Source organism: Xenopus tropicalis, chromosome 8 (genome assembly GCF_000004195.4).
Source record: "Xenopus tropicalis strain Nigerian chromosome 8, UCB_Xtro_10.0, whole genome shotgun sequence".
Taxonomy (NCBI): domain Eukaryota; kingdom Metazoa; phylum Chordata; class Amphibia; order Anura; family Pipidae; genus Xenopus; species Xenopus tropicalis.
In genome coordinates, this window is record NC_030684.2 from 109,347,987 (window position 1) to 109,366,547 (window position 18,561).

General features: G+C 38.5%; 1 protein-coding gene across 3 annotated transcripts in view; it reads right to left on the bottom strand.

The window, feature by feature from the left end:
• baz1a (bromodomain adjacent to zinc finger domain 1A) overlaps positions 1 to 18,561 on the bottom strand; it is a 39,180-nt gene that overhangs the window by 1,278 nt on the left and 19,341 nt on the right. For all 3 annotated transcript variants that reach the window (XM_002935334.5, XM_004917237.4, XM_004917236.4), the window contains exons 9-27: positions 18,044 to 18,210; positions 17,186 to 17,281; positions 16,742 to 16,880; positions 16,290 to 16,436; positions 14,846 to 14,941; positions 14,500 to 14,724; positions 13,864 to 14,029; positions 13,286 to 13,393; positions 12,938 to 13,056; positions 10,846 to 11,427; positions 8,545 to 8,708; positions 7,736 to 7,884; positions 7,464 to 7,612; positions 5,627 to 5,722; positions 3,750 to 3,997; positions 2,867 to 3,081; positions 1,429 to 1,913; positions 930 to 1,075; positions 715 to 802 (exon numbers count right to left, since the gene is read on the bottom strand). In XM_002935334.5, coding sequence (XP_002935380.2) covers positions 715 to 802; positions 930 to 1,075; positions 1,429 to 1,913; positions 2,867 to 3,081; positions 3,750 to 3,997; positions 5,627 to 5,722; positions 7,464 to 7,612; positions 7,736 to 7,884; positions 8,545 to 8,708; positions 10,846 to 11,427; positions 12,938 to 13,056; positions 13,286 to 13,393; positions 13,864 to 14,029; positions 14,500 to 14,724; positions 14,846 to 14,941; positions 16,290 to 16,436; positions 16,742 to 16,880; positions 17,186 to 17,281; positions 18,044 to 18,210 — 3,585 coding nt within the window. The remainder of the gene's footprint in view (positions 1 to 714; positions 803 to 929; positions 1,076 to 1,428; positions 1,914 to 2,866; positions 3,082 to 3,749; positions 3,998 to 5,626; positions 5,723 to 7,463; positions 7,613 to 7,735; positions 7,885 to 8,544; positions 8,709 to 10,845; positions 11,428 to 12,937; positions 13,057 to 13,285; positions 13,394 to 13,863; positions 14,030 to 14,499; positions 14,725 to 14,845; positions 14,942 to 16,289; positions 16,437 to 16,741; positions 16,881 to 17,185; positions 17,282 to 18,043; positions 18,211 to 18,561) is intronic.

Below are 18,561 nucleotides of genomic sequence, written 5' to 3' on the forward strand. Positions count from 1 at the left end.
TTTTAAAATATATATTAAGAATCCACAGTAGTTTGGGTGCATGTTAATATTAATTACAGCATAACTAAAAACTCCTCCAATCTTGTAGGCAATAATGAATAAAATATGGTGCTGGTTTGACTTTGGGCTAAGAATTACTAAATTGCACCTTTTTTCCTATATATAGATCGGCTATGGTCCATGTCCATGATTAAAATAAGGAGTGGGTGTTCTAATGGTTCCTGCCAGTCCCTATCAGTTAGGAGATGAATAGCCAATCAAAGCCCTGCATTTACACAAGCAAAGACAAGCTTGCTTTTGCTAGCAGGCTGGTGGTTTTAATCCTACACTTCAGTGTTGAGTGCCACCGGCTCTCCTGTACGACCTGGGAAAGGAGGCAGCAGGAAGTGGGTTTTTGCAGAAATTTTCAATAAATCAACCCAAAACACTACTTTTTTTTTTAGACACATTTTTGTTACATTTAAAGGAGTATAAATACACTGGCACATTCTTGTTTTTCATTTTTTTTTTTTTTAAGTGAAATCTATATATTTTAAATAAGAAGGGAAATCCTGTGTACAGAGAGAAGCAGTTGTGAGTTTTAGTTACCCTTAGTAAAGAAACAAAAGCATCCTGTTGAGTGTGTTATGTCAGGGATAAAAACAGAAATTAAAGAGAAATTAAATAGTTATACAAAATCTCCAAAACAAAGCTCTAGATCTTGCAGGTACTTACATGCACATTTGTATTCACATTTGTTCACTTTTTCACGGATTAGATTTAAGGCAATAGGTTTCTGGATAATGTCAAAGTAATCTGGAACCTAGAATAAAGGACTTTGCGTTAAAAGAAGCCCACTTCATCCAACCCATTACATGGCTGTAAATTGGATCCCACATATGAAAATCCCTTACGAACTACAAGCTACATGAAAATCACTTTCTACATACCTGAATTTTAGACACCAGCCGCATAAATGGCCAGCTGTCATCATGCCTCACCAGCTCTACAACCAGCTGCTCACAAGCTGATAATTCGTGTACACCATGATGCCTTCCTGAGCTTCTCCGACTTCCTTGTCCAACTGAAGAAATATCTTAAGGGAAAACAAGTCAAATGTAAAAAATCTTTTCCTATTTGTGCTTCCAGCTCTATTAATCAGCAACCACACACAGACATATCATCTTTGAAGTGGGAACCACATTTTTACAAATCAGTTCAACTAGCAACCCCCCCCCCAGTTCAAAGTAATAGAATAGGTGAGAGATTATGCACCTATAAAAAGTATGCATACATAAACTTACAACCTATTCACATCTGTACTGATCTTTATGTTTCCAATAAGAAGCACTATGGTTTTGGCGACAACATTCTTTGGATAAGTGTCCCAAAATTTAAGTCTTGCAGTCCAGACAGACACACATTTGTACTTGTGCCTACCATGCTTACCTTCAGATAAGCGCTTTTTGCCTCTTCCTTTGGGTTCAGTCTGCGAAGGTAATAAACTCTGTGACCGTGCCCTTCTTCCAGGACGCGCTGGCTCATTGGAGTCTAAACTAAATGGCCGGAAAGCAAAGGGGCTGCTCGATGGAGTGTTATCTGCAGATTTCTGCAATCGTCCTCTTCCTCTCCCTCTACCTCTTCCTCTGCCCCTACCTCTTCCTCTGCCATTTACAGTAACCAGCTCTACAAGAGAAGCATTGGGGGAAACTGCATAGGCTGGGGAATCAAAAGCAGAGAGACGGGATGTAGGTTCTAGAGATGGTGCAGAACGTGTTTTTCTTCCTCGTCCGCTACCTTTTTGTGCCGGTGGTGTATTTTTGGGTGTGCTCTGCTTTCCTGTTCTTGGCTTGGGGCCTGGTTTGCCTGCTGCTTTTCCACCTCTCATCTTCAAAGGCAATTGCACTCTGGGTGGTCGCCCTCTTTTTGGAGGGCTTCAAAGAAAACAAAATGCAAATCAGTTTATTTTTCTACTGCGCACAATACTAAAGCAAGCTACAGTCTATCTAGATCTGCCATAATGAAGTTGCCATATTACCATTGCCACAAGGGAATGTTACTGTATATTGGTATAAGCATTTAGCAGCACAAAGACAAGTAAAAGCACAACTATGAAAAGATCACTGGTGAGAATACAGTTCATGCCTAGTTAGCGTCTCAAGGCAGAATCAATCAACCCATTACAAATTATAAACCTGCTAAAAGTGTATTTTTGTACTCCCACCACCAGTGTCAAGCTCAGGAATTGAGACTGTAACTTGATTTTATGATGAGCGAAGAAATCCTGCATTTCTCAACTGCAAGTGACCCTGTGGCTGCCTCACATCTAGGTGGGTGTATAACTAGGCAGCTGGCATTCCTGCAGTTTCGCCTAGCAAAATAAATGTTCCCAAACATGACTGTGCTGGTTAGTCACCAGGAGCATGTGCATACTACCTTTAATGCACACCGATCAGCAAAGCCATGGTTGGGAATAGTGATGATGCCACCAACCCTACTGCACTGCTCTACATTTGGCTACAAAAGCATGTATAAGGGGTTGATAGCATTTCAAAAACAAGCTTTTTATTGTCAACATTTTATGAAAAAACACTGTCTTCACCTGTAATAGTTATACCTTAAACCATATAGTTTCCTCCACCAGAGGTGCAGGCTAATAGAGCCTGAACTTCGGTTGAGGGAAACCGTTTTTATTGAAAAAAAATATCCCTTGCCAGTGCTTGGCTACCTGCACAGCACTCTATTAGCCTGCACCTCTGGTGGGGGAAGCAATATGGGGGGTGATAGGTGTACTTTAATGTTTCGTGTTTGCCAATGGGAGAAAATGAATATTATAATATTTATAATAATGTATTAATCTTGAAATCAATAGGAGTGAAGAGCTCACCTTTCTTCTTCAGACATAACTTCTTCCTCCTCATTTTCAGATTCACTCTCCTCTTGCTCCTCCTCCTCTTCTTCTTCTTCTTCCTCCTCCTGATCTTCAAGTTCTTCTTCTTCTTCCTCATCGCTATCCATTGAATATCTCTGTCTGGATGGCAACCTGCGGGAACGTTGCTTGGGATGACATTCTGGACAGAACCAGTCTCCTTCTGGAACATACTGCAAGAAGCCACTGTTTAAAGGGTGCTTCAGAATATACTGCTAATATTGCATATATTACTAAATAAACCAAAAAGCTCAAAAATAAAAAAAAATATAAAGAATACACATTCATAATAGAAATTATAATACACAGAAAAACACGACTATCAATGGCAAATAGACTCAGAATAGCACTGTCTACATCATACTCAAAGTTATTAAAAAGATTTTTAGGGGTTTTCCAACTTAGTCAAAGAGCATAGTTACCGTAGGTCTTTATTCATTATTATACCTTTATCTACAAAGCTTCCAGCAAAGCCAAGAAAGCCACAAAGGGTAAAGCTCTCCAACCAGGGGCAACTGACCTAGTAGTCATTTTTTACATCAATGGGCAAGTGTTGCTTGTAGAGCTTTAGTGCCCCCCATAGTGTGCCAATTTAAATATATCTAATCTCTAAAGATAAGTGGTAAACGAGTGTCAGCTCAGGGGGTGTATATGTGCATTCACGACTTGCGTCATAGTGTAGATGGAGTTAAGAAAGACTGGGAGACAATTTATAGTATTGGTTCCTAATTTTACTGCCCCGCGTACTAAAGAATAGCATTTTCTTGCCTGGGGCTGGGGCTTCATGGCTAAATTCCTTAACAAGTTTTAAATTGCATCCATATACTCTGTATATGCTTACTTTAAGTTTGGGCCTAACACAGTAGATATGGTGTCCTCTGTCACAGCCATCACATAGCACCATGCTCTCTCCATCTCCTTTCTTACGGCACACCTTGCAGCGTGCATTGAGAATAGAGCGGGACCACAAGATGCTACGATCCAGAGTGGATAAGTGAAGGAATATTTGAGAAAAGCTCCCAGATGACAGCAAGGACTCTCTCCAGCGGTCTAGTACTGTCCTCTGGACACGTCCACTTTCACTCACATCTACAAAGGGGAAGAGACATGCCTCTAAATTAAAACTTTTCTCTGAAAACAATAAATAAATAAATAAATAAATGTTCGAGCAGAGAGGTATTTTAGCTAAACAAAAGGAGAATGCATGTTTTACACAAATCATGCCACTGGTGTATTATTATTAGGAATAGGAATACACAGACCGACCATCTTTTATTTAACAAACCATTGGTGCACTGTCTGCAACTGATCCATCTAGTTGCAATTTAAATCAAGTTCAACACAAACTATTCATTTCATAATATAACACGTGGTATTTTGTTGTGCAAGATGCTCAGGGCACTGAGACAGAAGTGAGAATTTATGAAGCAACTAGTGGGGGATTTAGCACAGCTGCAGCCATTGGGGTTCCTTACAAAGCAAATTAGGAGACCTTCACGTGGCTCCAGTAAAATGAATTATACAGGCTTTCTCAGAAAGTCAGATCTAATAACAGTGCTGTTGGGTGTGGCAGCTGGCTGAGGTCTTGTGATAAACAAGGCTCAAGTTGCATGTGTTAGTAAGCAATGATTTGGTTGGAACTTATGAATCAGACTGAACCCATCCATCACCCAATATGTTCATGTGGCAATCTTAACACCTTTCCATATTTGTGGCTACATTTTACACCCTTTAAAGGGGTAGTCCACCTGCTGAGAAAGGCCCTAAGGTCATGTATCAAATTATAGTTATTTAGACAATCTGCAACCAGGCTTGCTAACTGGCTACTGGGAAACATAAGAGGGAGGAAAAAAAAATGAAGGTAAAAGGATGCAATTATAGAAAGCAAGTCATTATCTGTCAAGTATTATTTGTATTAAGGTGTATAAGTTAGCTACACATTAGATATTAACTCCAGAAATTAAACTCTTTTTTTTACATCATAACAATATCTTTGCATGCTCTGATTTTGCCTTTAAAGTAGGGATGCACCGAATCCATGCCTCTGGCTGAACCGTATCCTTAAAATCATGTGACTTTTCCTCACATAAACACGGATCCGAACATTTCTTTTAACATGCGTGCAGCTCTCTAAGCCTTCTATCGCATAATTTGCGTATGCGTATGCAAATTAGGATTCGGTATATGGCAGAATCTTTCACAGAGGATTCGGGGTTTGGCCAAATCCATGACTGAGAGGCTTGCAGCAATTTAAAGGTTTACCTACAACTCCCAGCATTTAGAATGGTATGCATTATAGTTCAACATTATCTGGTGTCCATGAATGAAGAAATGAAAGGAACTACAAACAACAAAAGGAGTAGAATCAGAGACTAAAGCATTCATAACAATCATCATCATTAACTTAAATAGCACTAGCAAGTTACGCAGGGCCTACTTGCAAAAGCTTACAATCTATAGCACGAGCTCCTGAACACAAAGCACTAACAATACCGTAATGAGTTCTAGATGCACCAGCATAGAGGGCCATATTTAATAAGGCACCCAAGGGCCTATGCCTAGGGTGGAAGATCTTGGGTGGGCGGCCCTCGGGGGCGCACTGTTAAAGTAACATCACATGCACGACATAGGGGCATATTTAGGCCTAATAATAGAACATTGGAAGAAATATTTACATGTGGTCTTCAAACACCATCTTTCTTGCTAATTCATACTTACCATCTTTCTCACTGTTTTGGTCCTCATCTTTCTTTTTTTTGTCATCTTTCTTCTTTTTGTCTGATTTTGTATCTTTTTTAGTATCTTCGGCATCTCCTATATAGGTACAACAAAATTATAACTTGCCTACCAGAGTAAGCTCGCCAACCCACACAATCAATTATCAAACTGGGCTTTGCAAAACAGATCCATGATGAGACAAATCTCAAATAATTCTTGCACTGAGCTACTAGTAGCAGCTACTTTTTCAAGGCTACTAAACTCCAGAAAATACCCCGCCATAGGCAATTGACAACTGAGAATTGCCTCTGCTAAAACACATGTAGAGACAGTTATCAGTAAATTATTAGCATTGTCTTTTTTGTAGCAACTACAAGTATCAGCTACTAGTAGCTCTGTGTGTCTTCACCCTAAGGGCAGTGGCACACAGGGAGATTAGTCACCCCACGACAAACCTTTGTTACCACGGGTGACTGATCTCCCTGCAATGCCATCCCACCGGCAAGAATGTAAATCGCCAGTGGAATGGCCTAAGTGTCACTTCGTTTTCCTAAAGTTGCCCAAAGTTTCCTTGAGAGGCAAGGGTGAAGGTAAAAAAAAGCTACTTAGTAGCAGCTTCTTGTCATAGCTCCTAAACACCAGAAAATACCCAGTCAAAGACAATGCAGAGAATTGCCTCTGCTAATACAGACGAAGAGACAGTCATCAGTAAATGATCAGCACTGTCTATTCCTGTAGACAAGTGGCTGCTACTAGTAGCTCTGTGTGTGTCTTCACCCTAATAAGTAAGGGGATTGTTCACCTTTGAGTTATCGTTTAGTATGATAGAGAGTATTATTCTGAGCCAACTGGCAATTTTTTTTATTATTTGTTGTTTTTTTAATCATTTCAGTTTTTGTTCAGCAGCTCTCTTTAGCTTGGAGTTTCAGCAGCTATTTGGTTGCTAGGATCCAAATTACCTTAGCAACCAGGGTGTGGTTTGAATGAAAGACTGATATATGAATAGGAGAGGAGCTGAATAGATAAATAATTACTAAAAAGCAGCAATAACGATTTCATTCACTTACTTTGTAACTGCCCAGACATCCAGAGAGTCTGGCAACTAGCCATGCGCTTCCTAGCAGACAAGCTCTCCTTACCTCAAGTTCTAAACCCAATTACATGCCTGTTGGGCCTGGCGGACTCCCTACTGCCAAAGACAGCCTCCAGATCACTTAAGAGGGCTCTGTTATTTTATGGGAAAAAAACTGTGGCCCTACACTGGATGGGTCCCCTACCTCCTACTTTAAACAAATAGGTAAAATTGATCAACTCACAACTGGAACTCTACAGGTTAACATATCTAGCATGAGGATGCCCACTAAAGTTCGAGAAGATTTGGAACCCATGGTTGGAGTCCACAGCAACAGATGTCTAAAGCACCATAATACGCTCTCCATCCCCTACTTAGAATACTGTATGTACATTTACCGTTAAGGATTCTGCATCTTTTGCCTACCCTTTACATATTTGTTACTTGTATTATTTATGCTTTAATATGATCAAAGCAATAAAAACATTAAAATAAATATGAAATAAACCCAATTGGATAGTTTTGCCACCAATATGAATTTAAGCAGCTTAGTTACCATCAAGTACAAGCTAGTATTTCAAATAGAGTTAAAATGGACTTTCTGGACAGTGGGTTTTTGGATAAGGGATTCCATACTGGATAAGAGATTCCATACCTGTACTGCTGACTAACTGTATTTTGGAACAGATTCCTAGCCGAGCAGGCAACTCACCTATTAAACATGGGTAGAAAAGGACTTGTGAACAAATTTCCTAATAGACTTACCAAGAGGAGCTTTCAGATATTTGCGTTCTACTCCCTGCTCGATCTGAAGAAGTGCACGTGCTAGATACCGAACAGCATTGTTCATTGGCTGGGGAGTGTTGGTACTTGTAGATGTAGCACTAGGAGTATCATTTTTTAACCCCAGAAGTCTGAAAATAACAATGTTGCAAAACATTACATGACAATCCATCCATGACAATATTTTATACAGCAATAATACAATGAAAATAGGTTTACGCTTTGGTTTTGTTAAAGAAATATGAAGTCCTTACCTCTCTTTAGCGCTCTGCTTTATGTCATTTTCCATTTCCTCAATCCCATGGTTCATAGGTTTTGATGAACCATTTTCCTTTGCTTCATCATTCAGAAGTTCATATGTGTTCTTTTCAAGAGCCGCCCGCCATAACTGCCTGTCTGGTACCTGCTCAAAGAAGAGGTGAGTATTCAGTTAAATGTAATAAATGCCTCTATAAAAAAAAAAATTTGAAAGGGAACGCCACCCAAACACAATTTATGCTTTTTGAAACGTAAACATCAATTAAAAGATATGCAGCCTTTTTATGATCTTTATTGTAATAATATGGTTTGGAACTGTTACCTAAGGCTGGCCCCTGTTCTCTTACTGACTTCTTATTTAACAGTAGTTGGCTGTCCTCAGCCTGCCCCCTAAAATCCCACAATTGCCTGCACAAGTGTCATTAAGGCAAGGAACATCACAGTGCAGTGCATAGTGGGTTATGTAGATATGTATGTATGTGGTCTTTAAGCTGTGGAGAAGTTGTTACAATTTGTAACATGTTTTAGTCCCTCCTCCCCTGCCAGGATTTCAAATAATGCAGAAAGAGGAGAACTGTTCTGCAGCAGTTTTCAACATATAAAAATAGTATTTATTCATACTTTTTGCAAAAACAGATTAGAGTGATAGGCATATTAGGGGGTTCTGTGTTGTGTGGGGCTCTTTAACAAATACTTGGTCAGAATCTGGAGTTCCCCTTTAAACGTATCTGTTCAATGATATAAAATAGGTTAGATTTTATTTGAAATTCTTACAACTCGCTACAATATTTCAGTAATTAAATACCTTGATGGCCCCCAAAGTTCCCTGATAAATCCTGTCTTCAATGTCCAGAATGAGGTCACAGAGTCGAAGCTCAAGCTGTTTCTCCGCAGATACTGGTGAACTCTCAGATGCATTAAGCGACTTTCCACGAGCAGGCTTAAAGTCTAATGTTGGTAGAGTGTTATCTACAAAAGCAAGGAAGGTTTTTATGGGATCTTTTCTTGCACCAATATTTATTTAGCAGCTGTGGAAATTAATATTGCCTCACTCATCTTGATTACATTGCATAAAATGCAAGTGATCAATATTACAATGACAAAGGGCCCCACACAAGCGTTATATGAATTATTCTACCATTACTTAATAAATGTAGTCATTTGGCATTCAAAGTACTTAAGGTGGCCACACACAGTAAGAATTGCTGGTTTGCTAAGTGTACAGATAACATATATCGACAATGAATTCTTCAAAATTGCAGCAACACACATACACTTTCAATATATTAAAGAGACAAACCACTGAAGGGGTTTCTTTGTGCCACATTTGTTCATGGCATGTCATATATGTTTAACCATCTGAGTTTGCAGCCTTTTACCAGAGCAACTTGCAGGGCAGCAAATGCCAGATCCATGGCAGCTCCTCATTTAAGAACAGCTGCAGTTATGAGCTATTAGGAGGCCTTTCAAAACTACTACTTCAAAGGAAATATTCCTTTCAGAAAGCTACTAAACCCAAACATTTCATGTCTCTCATGTTAGCATTAATGATAAATGACATCCATAAACAGATGGAGGTATGCTCCATGGATCTCCCCACCATTACTTTCTTCTTGCAGGTCCCCTCAACCAGATAATATCACTGGCTTGGCTGAAGGAACAAGCACATACTTGGGCCTGCAGTCCTAAAGGGACAATATAGCCCTTGTACAATATTAGTACAATTAATAGGGCTTGAGCTGAACATATTTTTTGTCTTTTGGTTTTTCAAGTTAAGTTCAAGTTATTTGAAGCTACTGCCCTATTTTGTTCCAAAAATTACAAAAACAGATTTTTCATGATTAAAAAGTATGTTCAGCACAAGCACTGTTCATTGCTCACATATTAAACAAGAGGTATACTGTCCCTGTAAAATAGAAGGAAAAGTATTGCACTGATTTTATCACTAAATATACTTCCCCCGGGCGAAGACAGGCAGGGCAATTAGTCAGGCGACTTTTTAAAACCTACAATCACGGTGACTAATCAATGTTTGATACTGCCGTTCAAATATATAGTTGCTGCAACTTTTTACCGTGGCAATTATATGACGCAACTGAATTTTCAAATTCACTGCGACTGATCCCCCCCCCCTTGACTTTGCCCCTTATGTTGCACTGTCTAAAAGAAAACTTTATTTTTCCCTGACTACAAATGTATCACTAGCATCCTATGCAGTACACACCATTTTTACACTGCTCTGGCTTTCAAAGAATTGGGCAGCTTTTATATTTTGGGAGACTAAAAAAGTCTATCTTTATTGCAAAACTAGTAAAAGTTTTGAATATGGCCAATACAAAGTGCTCAAATAAATAAATCTGATCTCAAAAGTATTTTTTTATCTTAACCCATTAGGTAAAAGCCTGCAACGAGAAACGGTCACTCAATTTTGAGGGAAGGTCATTTCCATTATCCCACCTCCATACACCTCTCCCCCCCGCCTCCCCACCTTTTCCCCCCCCATCTGCCACAATTTCTCTATTCCTTCTCCTGTGATATATATTGCTGGAACACGTTAGGTTTCATTTTGTTCTGCTCTTAAATGGATGTATAAGGCAAATTTGTGCCACCTACTGGTATGGAATAGGAAGACAAGCTCTTTTATAGCACAGGGGGATTATAATTGAATAACCAAGGCAGTAGCTGTCTAAAAAGACTTGCATGATGCTGTACAGTATTGTGCATAATGAACTAGTTTAAAAATAATATTTTGAATGGTAGAATGAATGCTCTGCAAGGCACACAGTGTAATATAGTATTAAAATGACATAATTAAAAACACGAGAGTATTCCTTTTACAGGACCTGAATAAAATGAAGTGAAACTGATTGGTGCTGCACTGGACAGTCTTTTTCTACACTCAAATACTTCCATACACAGTGGATTAGACACGGAAGTCTAATCTACGAGTACTAGTTACATTTCAACACCTAGGACAATGCACCATATCTCCCTGTCTCCAGGACACCTCTCTGTACCTACATCTATAGAACATATAAAAAATGATACATTATACACAAAGTAAGAAAAACTAAGTTTACAGTAAAAAGGGTCAGTTAAATTTTACCTGCAATGTGGAAGCGATTAACAGAGAAACTATCCAGCCTCTGGCAGATCTTGCTTTTTTCCTGTGTCAGTGTATCTTTTAAGGCACTTTCCCTGTGGCCCCTTGTGTTCAGAGCTTCTATCAGTTTGTCCAGTTGCTCTATAGAACTGTAGTAGCACCAGCGATTTGGTCTGTTTACCGGTTTTGGAGTGTCTGTCTCTTTTTTGTCCTCCTGGGGAGATGATGTAGATGATTCATGACCATTTACTACAGTAAGGTCCTTGTGAGGTGTATCCTGTTTAGAAAATGGCTGAGGCTGCAGCAGGTCCTCAGTGAGGTTAGAGTAATCCTCTTCTAAAAAGAGTCCTGGCACAGAAAAGAAAGTCCAGAAGCGCCTGTACCAGCGATCTCGGCCTAGAGGAAATATATTGGTGCAGGCGGTGGCTTGCTGGATCTTTTCCACCAATTCCTGTTCTCGTTTTAGGTACTCCTGCCGCAACTGCTCTTCCTCCTCTGCAGTCAAAACCTCTTTCTTTTCCAGTCCTCCATCGAAATTGCCATTTCTATTCTTTCCATCTTTAAATCCCCTCTGGCCTTTGATTCCTTTTTTTAAAAAAATGTACGCTTAATAAACATGGAAATTAATGAAGTCTTCATTCTAAAACATGTACTCAATCTAAGGGGAGGTTAAAAAAGGGGGTTGTTCAACTTTGTACAACATTCACATATGTAACAGTTCACATTAATAGAATAATCTTGGCAACAGGACAATCTTGTTATCAAACATAACAGTAAATTCGGTGTGTGATATGCTGAGTCTGTTTGCCTATGCCATTGCAAGGGAGAAATTAACCAATGACCCTTTAATTTATGCAACTGGTTAGAGTGCACAAGCAGCCAATTAACTGATCCAGTAGGAAAAAAGTAAGGGCAAAGTCTGAAGGTGATGAAGTAAGCATATAGGAAGTTCTCAGGTTCAAAAACTCCGATAATACCAATCTGAGCGCCCATGTTCCTCTATTAGGGGGCTGCCATATTTGTGCAGCAGTTGTCCATTAGCATTAGAAACTATTAATACCGAACCAAATCCTAATTAGCTTATGCTAAATAGGCTTTGGAAGGGTTAATTGATGCCTCATGGCGAAAAAGTTTCAACTTCCTTGTTCATGACAAAAAGTCAAGTGATTTTTAGGATTCGGATTCGGCCCAATCCTGCCGAAAAAGGCTGAATCCTGAAATGAATCCCTACACAATTATAATACTATTTACACTGCCCTGACTCCATTTGTCGTAGATAATATCCTCATTGGTCTTGTATTCAAAAACTCTAGATTTTCCACATTAGAACACAGCAATAAACACTACATATAGGATTAAGGGTGAAGACAAACAGAGCTACTAGTAGCAGCTACTTGTCAAAGACTACAATAATAGACAATGCTGATCATTTACAACATCCAAGGGGTTGGGGAGCAACATGTTGCTCACGAGCCACTGGTTGGGGATCACTGAAGTAGATCCATGTGTCTTCGCCCTAAAGCTAAAGACTTTTACTAAAAGGGTTATATATCCCTGGAACAGCACTACACTATGAGTAGAATAGTGGCAAGAATATGGGCATTTTTCCCACCCTTCCCACCCCCAGATGACTTAATTGACACAAGCAAACATTAACCAAGCAAAACCATGAACTCAAGGAAAAAAAACTGTGGAAAGCAGAAAGACAGCTTCTCATTTTTATGGGAGGGAAGTCCTGTGTCTCCTACAAGTTTTAAAAGAAAATAATTTAACAATGAGTAGCAATAATTTCACTAGAGGCCTTGTCTAAAAGAACAGAGATGTCTGGTTGTGAGGGGTGGGGGCCACTTTGTAGTTCATCTTGCTATGCCCCACCTCCTGATAGAAGGGGGACTTAAGCCTCCATGGTTTGTGTATCCTCCAAGGACATAAGAGAGCTTTCTAAAGTTTTTTGAGACTATTCATTATTATTATTATGCCAACATATTCTGCAGATTCATGATGGTATTGTGATACCACCTCTTCTGCTGGTATAAATAGTACACCCAGTAGAAGATAACAAAGCTATGGTAACTTTAGCAACTTTTTTTTTTACCTTTTCCTTTTCTGCCAGTTGGTCTAGCATCATCTTCGTCATCAGAAGCTGAATCCTGGTCCCTTTGCTCAGCATCTTTATTCTCAGAGCTGGTGTCTAACTCATCTTGCTCTTCATTTCTGGAACAAAAAAGTGTGTCAACCCAATCATGAGGAGTACAATGATTGCACGGACATATTTAATAATGACCTTAACAATTAAATATTGTTTATATAGGAACATGCTTCAAATAAATAAGTTATCTACTCTAATATAATTACAGTATTTAAGGCCGGGAGTTTGGCCAATGTTATTACAATACAAATTATGTACATTTTAAATTATTCCGTGAATTCAAATGTGGCTTACCCAGTATCTTTGGAAAAGCCTTTGTTCTCCTCATCTTTAATTCTGTCTTGTTTATCCTTCATTTTCATTTCTTGTTCTTTCAACTTATCCTCTTTTCTTTTGCGAATCCTAAATTGGAAGAACAGATATCATTTATAAGGTATATAGATGATGATATCGGGCAATACGTCAATTAGTGTAGTTCTAAACAAAACAAATGTGCTTCACTATCACTGCATATATGGTCCCTAGTGCTTTTCATGCTAAATTATTCATGTCCATAGCATTAACTTTTAATAGGCACACTTAGAAAAGAACATTTTTGAAGGATGGTATTCCCATAAGCACTGGCTGTAAAGTTCTTATGCTCTGGATCAGTACACCCTCCATATTTCTGTTAAAGCTTTGTAACTAAATTCCCCTGAACTTTTCTGTTTGATATTCAACTATTATATTAACTTAACGTAAGCTTGCTAAGAAAATCAGTCTAAATAGTAAAACTGATGTTTATTTTGCAATCTGGGGTTCAAAAAGCAAAATAAATAAGCCCATCCCATCCTGGAAGACTGATGTCCTACCAGCAGGTAATTTCTGATTACCTGGCAGCGGCCTCTTCTCGTTCTCTTCGATTCTGCTCTGCTTTCAGCTCTCTGAACTCCTGTTTTGCTTGCCGCAGCTCTTCCACGTAGTCTTCAATATAATCTCTTGTGGAGACTAATGTCAGCAGCTTTCCACAAAGTGCATGAAGAATCTTTAGCTTCTCACCTAGGGAAAAGATTATATTTGTGTCCATCCATTTTTACTTCTCCAGTGAAAGAAAAAGAAAAGTAATTTTTCTGCTATGCAAAGTCAAATTAACTGATACTTTCGACCATTTGAAAGTGAAATAAAAAGAAGATCTGCGCTTCTGACAAGGTTGCCAAATGAGCAGGTTTAGCAACCCATATGCTGGCCAGGGTCAAATAACTGAAAGCCTATTAAGTCTTACTGGCTGAAGACTGCAGTCAAAACTGGCTGACAGAGTATTGCCCAATTTTGAGACAGTTATTGATTAGGCAAGCCAGCTCAAGGTGGGCTTATAAGTTAAAGATCTGCTCATTTGATGAGTGGATCTTAACATGTATGGCCAGCTTAACTACACAAAACTGGCTATACAAAAACATTAAGGGAGTTTTACTATACATACCAAATTGCAATAAACTCATTTCTAATCATATTTGTGTTAATAGTCTCACCAGGTTGCAGGGCATATACAGATACAGTGGAAAGCTTCTTCAGAATGGCAGGATGGCTGAGCCGTAGTTCCACACAAGCATCATCTGTAGCATCAAATCCCCCTTGCTTTTGGTATCGATACTTTGCATTGGCAAAAGTTGCATCAGCACCAGATGCCAAAATGTGTAACCTCAGGATCTCCGACAGTGTGCAGCTGTCCAAATCTAAGTTTTTCAGACGACAACCTGCAGAAGGGATACACCAAACGGGTGTTGAACTGAAAGATGACTTCTTTTATATCAGATCCATTTCTAAAGACTTTAAAAAGATACTCCAGAAGATAACATTTGCATAAAAGGAACCTACCTTGGTGTAGTTGAGGCCATGCTGCTGCTAAAGTGGCCACAGCTGTTAGGGCAGATTTGGTTGGATCAGCATCTTCATCCAAAGCTTCTGCTAAATCTGTGAAGGAAGGGGGGAAATTCTGAGTAATAGTTTGACAGTTCTCAGAAGCTGTCTATAATAGGGCTGCAGAAAAAAACAGCAACTTCTACATAAGTGCAGGGTATGTATGTATTACCAAATATACTTTCCAACTGATAGCATATAGGGTTATTGTATTACAAAAATAAACAGCTTATTTGAATAGAAGGATTTTTTGGTACGATTCTGATTTTCTTTTCAATTAAACAGAAAGGGGTCACAGAGCACTACAGGATATCGATTTCTATGTCCGTACTTTATGCATTTATTGGACAAAACCTTAATCCTCTGACCAATACTGTAATTCTTGGCACCAAAGGCACTCTTATGTTGTGACTACTGGTTGGTGGGCTTTGGCTAGTACCCACTGCTCCTCTTCCTTGAAACAATATTTTTCCCTGTTCCAGTTTTGCAGTCAAATTTTTTAAGACCCATTTCTTTCAATATATAAATGAGACAGCGTCTCTTTTTTTTTAATTAAGTGCCCTACCTCCTGCTAAGACAGGGTTTACTTTCTACTGTCTCTTATGTAGGCTGGGGGGGAAAAATTAAAACTAATGCACCTATATTTTGAAATGTATGACAGGTTTTCAAAACCTTTTTGCTCTCCATTGTCCAGTGAATATTAATGGCTCTATCAAAAATGGGCTCCGGATCAAGTTTGCCTCTTTGCTAGTAGCTGGGAGGATACAGGAAAGGCTAAGTGGGCATTGCATACAATTCAATTCCAGTGAAATGAAGGAGTAGGGTATACAGATACCACCAGGCCCAGGTGCACATGCCCAAGACCTTCAGCAAAGGAGATAGAATATTCAGCAGGAAACACAGGCTGGCACTAATCTGGATCCCAACAAGTAGAAAAAATAAAATAAAAATAAAACTATAAAATAAAAATAAACTATATTTCTTTTGTACAACAAGAACTGCTATGAATCCTCAACTTGTTGGGATCCAGATTAGTGCTAGCATGTGTTTCCTTCTTAATAATTCCATAGTCACACAAACAAACCAAGAAAAAAAGAAAAGTTATTATTATAACATGTATTTATAAAGCACCAACATATTCTGCACAGCTGTACAATAAATGGATATATACAATTAAGATTTACGTACAAAAACAACTAATAACTGAAAAAAAGACGGCCCTGTTCAAAAGAGCTAATGCATAGACATTTACTACAGAACACAAAAATAGACTAAATACCCTTAATGTTCATGATACATTTGCATGTCTATTTTACTTGCCCCAGGCACATACAGAACATTCAGAAATCTTCTCTATTTTTGGATGTAAGGAAAAGGGTTTGCACTAAGCAAAACCTCTGACCTTTGGGTTCAGTCTCTTTTACTTGTTCTTTTTCCACTTCCTCCTCTTCTTCAGCCACAGCCTGAAAGATGGCACTCATGAAGAAAAAAAGAAGCTCACAAAGCGGACCTTCAGGGTCACTGCCCACTAAAGCTTCTTCAAGCATCTCTATAAGTAAGAACGGGAACATTTAACATTTGTGACTATAAAAGATCAAAATTAAAATTCATAATAAAAAATTACAGCATTCGGCATATACTGTTGTAACAATGCTTATGTTACTATTACACAACTAGTACCTCATCTGCGCTAAAACAGATTTCACCTTTTATTATGTTTTGCTATGCATACAAACACTCACAATAGACTTTTATATTTAGTTTGTTCCACTTAAAGAATGTGGGTTAGTTTTGGTAGATTCGCTCATTACTATTTACTTACTATGAAAATTTTATGAATAGGTAATAACTTACCGAATGTCATTCCATCAGGAAACTCATCCTTAAGGTCAAACAGGTCTCCAAAAGCATGTAGAAACTCTAGCACCATGATGGCATCTCCAAAACTTTCAGGAGGGAGCCTTGTTTTCACTGGAGTGGGTTCAGGAAGCTCCTGAGATACAATACGTTTTTGGGGATTTAATATTAGATACATTTTTTTCAGAACAGGTTCAGAAACAGAGTCCATTTGGTGAAACTAGAAGTTGAGAATACTGCCTTGTGCTTTTGCCATCTGATATATATAAATGTACATATTAAGAGTTAATGTAGTGTGACACCTGCATAATATACAATTTGTATTTTTTCCTAAAATCAAAATTTCAGACCACCTTAAGGCTGTGTCTCCATGGCAAAAGCCCCTCCACCATTACTTAGTGCATAGCTAAAATTCTATATAAAAACATTTGTCACCGATACCTTAAGATCATCACACTCCATATCATCCCGAGGTCTGCTCCACTGTTTGAGACGTTCTGCATATTTCTTCTTTTCCTCACGAAGTTTCTCCCTTTCCTATTTAAGTATGATTCAGAAGTAATCATTACAGTTGAGCAAAACAGTGTTAAAAGTTAGGGGTAAAAAAAAAAAAAAAAAAAAAAATAGATTTTTCTCAATAAGTGAGACCATTTAAGAAAACAAAACAAAAAAAAACCCTTAAAGGAGAACTAAACATGAATATGGCTAGAAATGCCATATTTTATATTATAAAATGACAACCCTGGCTTAAATTTTCAGCATCTCTATAGTAGTAGTGATATAGGTCGTTACAATTGTCACAGGAGCTCCCCATCTTGGATTCCACACTGCAGCAGTTTCTAGGCAACCATTTGAACTAATCACTATTCAGAATGTATATTTTAAAAAGCATGTTATTTTAGGAGGATCAGATGAGAAGAGTGGGCAGATAACATTTTATGATGCTATTTTTTATATTTTTTTTGTTTTCATTGAAGACCATTGTCTTTGTTTTAACCATGCCTTAGGTAAATGTCACAAGCAGCATTTCTCAAGTGCCTGTAACCACCTCCCAGTGACTTCATTTGGAGTCACTCAAAAAGAGCAGGCTTTCTTGTCCACCAAAAAAAAAAAACTGACCAGGTTCCTTTTAAAGTCTAGTGTTAGTGTTGCTGACCCTGGGATAAGCTAAGATTCCTATATAACTCACAGCATACTCCAGTCAAGAACTAAAGCATGCTAAGAGTCATAGTCAGAACTGTAGGACAAGCTGAATTAAGTTGCTAGTTTTAGTATGTAGATCATTAAAGAGTGCATTACCTTCTCTTTTTCCAGTTTCATCCTCTCTTTCTCTTCTTTCTTCTTTAACCTTTCCACCTCTACTATTTTTTTCAGCTCTTCCTTTTGCCTTTCCTTAATATGTTTCTCTTGTATGCGGGACCTTGCATCCACTGCACGTTCTCTTCTCATCCTTGCCTTTTCCATTTCTAATAAAACGTTCACAGAGAGCAAGGAAGCTGTTTCAGCAGATATTCAGATAGGCAATCACTATTTAATTGATTAAAATGGAGTCTATGTGAGATTGGGAGCTTTCTGGATAAAGGGTTTCAGGATAACGGATCCCATATCAGTAGTATTGTTGTATTTACAGAGCATTAACTGATTCCACTGCATAATACCTTAGGTTTATGTCAGACAAAGTAATTTCTCCACCAAAAAGGCAGAGAAAAGGCTGATGTCACCCACAGCTGCCCCATATGTAAATAGAAAAGAATGAATGAAACCTACCAGTGCACATTGGGCAGATCTCCATTAGAAAATGGACAGCCATACACAAA